Here is an 8672-nt window from a genome sequence, read left to right on the forward strand (position 1 = left end):
AAAATCATGGAGTTACCCTCATGTGATTTGCGTCGAATAACATATAATGTTTTGTTAACAGCAGTTAAACATGGTAAGAAAAGTTGGCCAGCTTCAGTTAAAAATATTTTTGATGGCTTGGGTTATTCCTTTTTATTTTTATCTCATTCAGCTTCTTTGTTGAGAACCCATTTAAATGCACTAATTCAAACTAAGTCAGATCAGTTGTGGAACTGGGATATGTCTTCAATATCAGCTAAACGAGTTAATCTGTGTGAATCACGCTTGGTCTGGTGTACAGCAAGTTACTTGAATTGTGAGACTAATTTTTCTACAAAAAGCCTTATTATGCAACTCAGACTAAACAGATTTCGAATTTTGTTCAAGGGTTACCGGATAAATATATCCAGTGAAGGGTGTTGTGAATTCTGTGGTGTAAAAGAAAAAGAAGATCTTCTGACTCATTTGTTTGAATCCTGTCAAGTGACATACCAACTAAAATGTTCTGTATTAGGGGAGGAGTTTAGATGTGATTATTTGAAGAATGAGGTTATGTCAAAAATTACCTTATTTAAGCTCTTCTCCTTTTTCTCTAAATCTTTGGAATTTCTTCGTTAATTTTACTATGATTTGAATGTTTATATTATTATTTAATTTGTCCCCATTGTAAGAAATTTAAATTTAAATCAATAAACAATAATAATAATAATTTTGTTTATTTCTGTTTTATTAAATGTTTATCTTTATTGTTAAAGAAAAGTCTCTTACATATCTGAATCAAAATGGGAAGTTGATCTCCAGACAATATCAATATGCGTGTTAATCTGCGTAGAATAAGTTTGATTAACTGGTGTCAAGGAATCCTGACTAGATCTAGATTTTATCCCTAGATCCTTCTTTTAACATTATAACAAGCCCTCCTAGAAAAAGTTTAGTGAGCCAATCTAACAATTGCGAGTCAGTAAGTGGCATAGATCAATTGTCTATGCCCTTGATTCTCACAATACTCAAGTGATTTTGTTGCTTGTTAATCACAGTCAACAAAAAGTTCAGTGGATTTATCTGCATTGTTAACATTTTTCATTCTAATGTATGAAAAAACAAATTAGGCAAAGAACAATTGCAGAAGAAAAAATGTCGTATAACTTTTAAAATATGGCTTTCATATAAGGAAGCTAATGACAACATCTGTCTTTTTGTATAATTTGTAGCAACCATTTGGCAGGTTTCAAGTTCTTAAAGACCTTTGGAAACAAATCATCTAATGTATATGGAAAAAATCTATTACTGTACATTTTTTGAAAGAAAACATCCAATTTCCTCAAAAATTATTATTATTAAAACAAAGTATAAACCAAAACAACACTTTCAAAGATTGATTATTGGAAGCATTCACAAAGAAAGCAGACAAATGCCAAACACAGAAGACACGTAAATGACCCCCTCAAAAAACTGATGAATGAGACCAAATTTATATACAGTAGTGGCCAAAAGTAGATCAACCCTTGACATATTTTTTAAAAATGCAACCTCTATTCTGTTTACCACCTACAACATAATTAATACTATGATATAGTTGAAAAGAGTGCCAAAAAAAATTCAATTGAATCAAACAAATTTTATTTTAAATCAAAGAAACCACTCATCGCTGCAAAAATCAAATAGTTGAGATTAGAATTTGCACATGAACACATCACTGGACCAAACAAAAATGGTCCAAGGTGTTATGGTGTGATGAATCTAAATTCAATGTCTTCTCTAGTGGTAGTATACGATATGTCAGACGAACAGTGAACATGAGATATAACCCAAAATACACAGTTCCTACAATAAAGCATGGTGGTGGCTGCATAATGGTATGGGGATGTTTCTCTGAAAAGGGAATTGGTCTAATTAATGGAATAATGAATCAAACTGTTTATTGGGATATAATGCAGAACCAAATACTTCCTTGTGTACATTATTCAATGCCAAAGGATGGATCTTCCAACAGGACAATGACCCAAAACAGCAAATTTGGTAAAGCAATGGTTTCAACAGAAAAAGGTGAACCTTATGTCACGGCTAGCCCAATCGCCAGACCTAAACCCCATAGAGAATCTTTGGGATGAAGTCAAACACTGTATATGCCAGTGTATACATTCGAATCCAGATGAATTGTGGTCTGCCATCCAAAACGTATGATATGAGATTCCCCAATCAACTGACAACATAGTTGATTCAATGGAATGTAGATGTGATGCAGTGATCAGAAGCTCTGGTTATGCCATAAAATACTAATATTTTGTCCTAAAAATACTGGACAAATCTGTATACTTCCTTTGTTAGCTCTACATTTGTCATTGTAAAATATAAAAACTGTATTTTTCTTTTGTAAATCAGATTTAAAATAAAATCTGTTTGATTCAATTGGGTATTTTAACTCTTTTTTTGTGCTCTTTTCAACTATCACAATATTAATTATGTAGTAAATGGTAAACAAAATAGAGGTCACATTTTTTTAAAAATATGTCAAGAGTAGCTCTACTTTTGGCCACTATTGTATATGGTCAAATCTCTTTTACATTTTCAAGGCATAAGCAACAACATACAAACAAACTACTTTTGAACTGTTTTCAGAGTGAATGTAATTGTCATAAATATATGGCTTGGCACAGATTAACACTTTACAACTGAATTTGTATGTGTAATTCTAACAGAGAAGTTTCAATTTACTACATGTATTGTAGAATACATTTGAACAACATAAAAATCAAAGTAAAACTGTAAATTTAAGTCAAATGCTTTGTTAGAATTACACATACAAATTCAGTTGTAAAGTGTTAATCTGGTTTTTTTGATAGTGAATTGATACATATGTCACATACTAGTACAATATGTGCTATCAATTGTTTCTACCAAAACTCCAGTCATGTGAAAGAATTAAATCATGGTTACAGTTACTAGTGAAATTATATAAAATTGCATGAATTATTTAACAATACGATTGCAAAAAATGTATCAATGGAATTAGACTGTACACACACAGACACAGGGCTACTTTTAGCCAGAATGTGCCAGCACACTGTACCAGCAGATATCATAAAAAGTATCAATAGCTGTTATGTACTACAGGTGGGTGCTCAGTAACAACAATTCTATATGTTCAGTCATCATATTTGCATATAAACAATAATTTTTTTTAATCAGATGAATTTAGCAATATTAGCCAGCTTAATCAGTTAATTACTGGAGTTCTCCAATAATTCTTGAATTCCAATAATTAACTGATTAAGCTGGCTAATATTGCTAAATTCATCTGATTAAAAAAAAATTATTGTTTATGTGAGATTCTGAAGTGATTTTAATATCTAATATTATTTAAAAGAAATCATATATTATTGTAAAAATTCGTAAGAATATTTAGCCACAAAAATTGTGCATTTTTATCAGTTTAATAAGGAAAAAGGAGAGAAATTAAGGAAGTTTATTTCCTTTTCCCACCAAGTAGTTATTCACCACATGACTAAATGTTTAGTCTGTCCACTTAGATCATTGTCAGATGACAAAATATCCAAATCTCCATTGGAGGAGATCTGGGATATAACAGAGGGTTATGCGCCAAATTGAGCACGTATCTACGATGACCGCCATAGGTCCAACACTTTAACTTAGTGCCTGAATCTCCTATAAAGTCTCAACTACCTCCTTATACAAAACCGCAATTGAAAATAATAGTTTAACTGGTGTAAGTCCCGACTGAGATTTAACGATCTTAATCTAATTTTATAAGTCATCCTCAGACATTGAGATCGGGTTTAACAGAGAACCCCTATAGCCCCCGGTTGCTCACATTTATATGCAAATATGATGACTGAACATATAGAATTGTTTTTACTGAGCACCCACCTGTACTACGTGGAGTTCTTACTAGAGTAATTCTTGAATTCCAGTAAAAAGTCAGATTATAAGGACATAATTTGTTTTTAGTCCAAAAAACCCCTTTTATGTGGTTAGATAAGTAAATAATTTTTTTAAAAAAGAGCACTGTTTATACCTATACATAAACTATTTTTTAAGTAAAATGAGCAATTATTTATTCTGACATTCTCACAATGCCAGGCTGCAATTTTTAACCATTTTTAATTTATTTAAAATATATATGCTCTCCATCTCAAATTAGTACTGTAGTGTCTTGCCCATGCATCATACTTTTCCATTAGTAATGGAGTTGTGCCAGTCATGTATCTAACTCCTTTCAGGGGAAATGTTTTAACTGAAATAACATGACTTCTGATTTGCACCAGAAGTTTGTATATAGTTAATCAAGGCCTCGTACTCTTAAGCTTTCCATATCTGGTCTTGAATTTCATTTATCTAACACCATTCTCAAGATTAAGGAAGGACAGACAGGTGACATTGGGAATTTATAGATCTACAATTTTTTCAAATTGCAGCCCAACAACTTAATGTTTTATTTATTAATAGATTTTGTTCAGAATGCAAATTTACTATACCTAAGAAAATTTTTCAAAATTATAGTTATTATTAATATTAATAAACTTGTCAATTCACCTTTAATAAAAAAGAAATCAATAAATCTCATCTACGTTTCTTTTTTTCTTGACGACTGCGACGGCTTGGATGATGTGTGTGATGTCTGTGAGAAGGTTGATGAGTCTGACCCTCCGTCGAAGTATCGTCATCGCTTGAATCGCCACCATCCTAAAAATAATAACAAAATATGGTTTATTACATGTATATTAAGTATTTCAGCCAAACAAATTGCTAGATTAGATTTGGCTATATTCCTGCTACTAAAGCCTGATTTAATTCAGCAATCATTTGGACTTAATATAGGTATCAAGCTTAAGGATTTTTATACAGTAACTTCTCATTTAAGTGACACACTCAGTTATGAAACTTTTTCCACTGGTCCTGGCTGAAGCTTATTGGAGATAATGTCTAAAATCTATCATCTGAATGACTCTCAGTTAAACAACTCTCTCAGTTCTAAACCCCTACATATGTTTCAGACTAATGTATTTTCCCCTCACTTTACCATCACGATTGTCAATCACAAGAACAGTGTGTGGTCACTTTGCCATACAGTAGTTCAAACAGGTGCCTTGAAAGAGAAGAAAGCAGAGAGGATTATCATACTGGACATAATATCTGTTTTTAGAAAGAGAATGGCTGCTGGCTGTATGTTTAGATAAAACAAGTGGTAATGTTATAATTATACGGTGTAGAGTTAACCAGAGTTTTTTAACAATAATGCCTATGTAAGTTGGCTGAGACCACAGAAAACTGACTACTTAACCGATGGTACAGTAGAGCATCGTTTATCCGAATCAATTGGGGACTGGGGTGGTTCGGATAACTTATTTTTCAGATAACGAATCATGTACGAAAAAATATATTAATTTATCCCATGTTGAAATTTCTCTCCGTTGCATGTCGCTTCGCGTTGAATTTTCGTCGATGTTAAGCCTAACGAAGACTATTGTATCGTTAAAAATTATTTTTTTATTTTGTACAAACAAAATAAATTTATTGAAAAATATAAAAACAATAAAAAATTATACTTCAGATGTTAATTTNTAGCCGCTCCGTAGCGTGGCGCAGGGTCGGAGGAAAGTAGTTCGGCTGCTCATCCACTATTGGTCCAGACTCTATCAATCTTGTCGCGAAACGACGTTGTAGGAGGTACGTTATACGAAAGTTGCTACAATTTTTTCGCTACGTTATAGGAATTGTCGTTATAGGAACGTACGTTATAGGGGGGTCGACTGTAATATGAGTTGTTTAATCGTTAGTGTTGCCACGGTCCTAACGTAAGTACTGCCAGGCATACGATATTGTATCACCATCCTTAAAATTGACGCACTTGCTCGTCAGGCTGGCCTTGTATATTTCTAGGGCCTCCAGGGCACTAATGTGGTCGGTATGAAATGACCGTCTTATCAGCCTGGTGTTAGGTAGATCCACTTCCAGGTCTGTGGCGTAGGTGGATGGGGCAGTGGTGTGCCCTATCCACCTACTATAATAAAATATTGCACTGTAATGGAATTTTATTTGCATAAAGAACTGTTTGTATATATTTTTATCAAACACAATTTTGTTTGGATTTGACAATTTTGATGGGATCCTCTACTGCAGGGCATACAGAAATGATAATTTTATTTTATCATTCCCTGTTTTGTACTTTTGACATTTTGCACTTGTTATACCAATACAGTAGTGTAGAACAGCAATTTCCAAATGTAGAGTCCAGATCCCACATAAGATCACCAATTCTTGTATGGTTGTGCCATAAACATTGTTATTCTGTTTAATAAAAAGTAAAATACATCTGGATACGAGTCCAATTTTGCTTGCCATGTCCAATCACCAGGAACAACTATTTCCATTGCAGAGACAACCTTTCTTTAGAGGCTATGCCTCTGCACAAATATGTAAAACAGTTTAAAATGTGTCACAGGTGACAATCCCAACACAATTAAAAGTATAATATTTCTTTGAATACGAAAAAATTTTTATTCTGCTTAAAAAATTTTTTAAAATATAGACAATACTGTGAGATGTGAACCACCCCTGTGATTAATTAAAAATTTAATTGGAAAAAGTAAAACTTTAGATAAAAATATTCATTGAATTTGATGGAAAAATTATATTTTCTAAAACGAAGGAAACTATAAAAAGTCACTTCCTTCAACAGAAGTTGAAACATCCTTTTTGTTTTCCCTTATCTCTTAAAAATCTTAGTCACCCTGGGAACTGTCAACCCCTCAGTAAAATCACCTTTTTCCTGTTCACGTGGAAAAATACAAATTGATGATTGGTGAAAATTCGTGAGAAAGAGAAAGAATCTAGCATCATTCGGGGAGTACAGAAGATCCAAAAGACAGACGTATTCCACTTCAGCTCCCGACGGCCAATGCCTAAAACTGATTCCCAAAGTCTCCTAAACGAGTTATAAGTCGGTAAAACTAGAGAAGAAATTGTTTAAATATGTGCCATTCAAGAACTAACAAAGAAGGTACCATCGTATTATTTAATCTGAAAGACAGATGAAGATAAAGATATTAGAGGTAGTACGGATTTGATAGTAGTTGTGAGCTATCTCTCTCAAAATAGCTTTATTCGAAGATTCAATTTTGTATAATTTTGTTTATTTCTGGGGGGCGCTGCTTGTAGTCGAGCGTGTTAGTGAACTTTTACGTGAGCTTCTTTGAAGTCCAAATTATGGAAAATATCGAATTTTGGATTATGGTGTTCGAGTTGTTGTTATTTCTGGGCGGAATAGAGTTAAATCCTGGTCCTGTTGATCGTACTCCGCCGCATTCACAGATTCAGGCATCGGCATCCACTGCTAAACGACATCGTTCTCCGAGTGAACCTTCATTGAAAACGGCGAGATTAGAAGATTTCTTCCCTTTAAAGTCAGACACAAGTAAGTCTATTCCTGGGGAGGTTATTTCTTATTTGGATGACCGATTTGATAAGCTTTTTTCGACGTTAAATGAGGTAGTTGCGAAGATAGATTGGTTGGCTAATTTACATAATGACCATGATCGGCGTTTGACTCAGTTAGAAGCCAAACTAGGAGAGATTTCTAAAATTAAAGATGATTTGCAACGGGAAAACAGTTTGATTTTGTATTCTTTGGACAAGGTGTCGAATGAAGCGAGAAAGAAAAATTTTTTAATTAAAGGTTTGATTGATGATGGTTCTGATTTGAATAGGAAGGTGCAGAACCTGTTTTATACATTGATAGGTGAATCAAGACCTATTCCAACGGTTAAGATAGAGAAATTTAAACGTTCAGATATGGTATTGGTGGAATTGCAGTCATTTGCAGACAAAAAATTAATTTTTGCTAATCTTGGAAAGATAAAAGCCAATGACGTATTAAAAAATATACAAATTTTTGAAGATTTATGCTGGCGCTCAAGATTGAGACGGAAAAAGCTTCTGCCTTTTCTACGTGCTTATAGGTTGGAGGGCAGGCGAGTTCGATTGATGGCCGACGTTTTACAGGTTGCCTCAGAGAGATATACTTATGATTTGGCTAGAGGAGAATTATTGAAACTTGATTTTTTAGTGGAAAGCCATGTAGTTGATTCTCCAAATGTTCTCTCTCCGATTCAGGGAAGTGTACAGTAGAATTGAAAGTTTCAGCATGGAACTCCCAGGGCGCCTTTCTGACTAATCTGAATGATAATGGTTTTGTTGAACATATTACCAGAACTGATATTTTGGGACTGACTGAGACTTGGTCTACAGTTCCTTTATGTTCGAGAGTTAAAAGTATTAACTGTAAATTTAAAGTTTTTGAGATATTGGCCACCAAAAATTTGGGGAGAGGTAGACCATCGGGTGGGTTACTTTTGGCCATAAGTGGTGACCTGGGAGAAGTTAATTTGCTTCTGTCACGGCAATACATGATGGTTGTTAAAGTGAAATTTAATCGGAGGCAAAGTAGAGGATTACGTGAAATGATAATCATATTGGTTTACCTTCATATACCTATTTTTGATCAATTAATTTCAAGACTAGAAGATTTGATCTCTGATTATACATCAGATTACGATCTTTTGTTGATGGGTGATTTTAATGCACGAATTGGTTTGACAATGGACTCTTTTTGTGGTGGGAATGTGATTTCGAATATTCGACTGTCAAACGATAAAATTTGTAACAAAAGAGGA

The 8672-nt window shown here is 33.6% G+C and overlaps 1 protein-coding gene across 1 annotated transcript in view; it reads right to left on the reverse strand.

Annotated features, from left to right (window-relative positions):
- LOC111622395 (protein MANBAL-like) overlaps positions 1 to 8672 on the reverse strand; it is a 28497-nt gene that overhangs the window by 15168 nt on the left and 4657 nt on the right. The window contains exon 2 of the mRNA XM_023364768.1: positions 4534 to 4683. Within this exon, the coding sequence (XP_023220536.1) occupies positions 4561 to 4683 (123 nt within the window). The 3' untranslated portion in view covers positions 4534 to 4560. The remainder of the gene's footprint in view (positions 1 to 4533; positions 4684 to 8672) is intronic.

This window comes from Centruroides sculpturatus, unplaced genomic scaffold (assembly GCF_000671375.1).
Source record: "Centruroides sculpturatus isolate CEXI.00-Female unplaced genomic scaffold, Cexi_2.0 scaffold7, whole genome shotgun sequence".
In the NCBI taxonomy this organism is placed as follows: Eukaryota; Metazoa; Arthropoda; class Arachnida; order Scorpiones; family Buthidae; genus Centruroides; species Centruroides sculpturatus.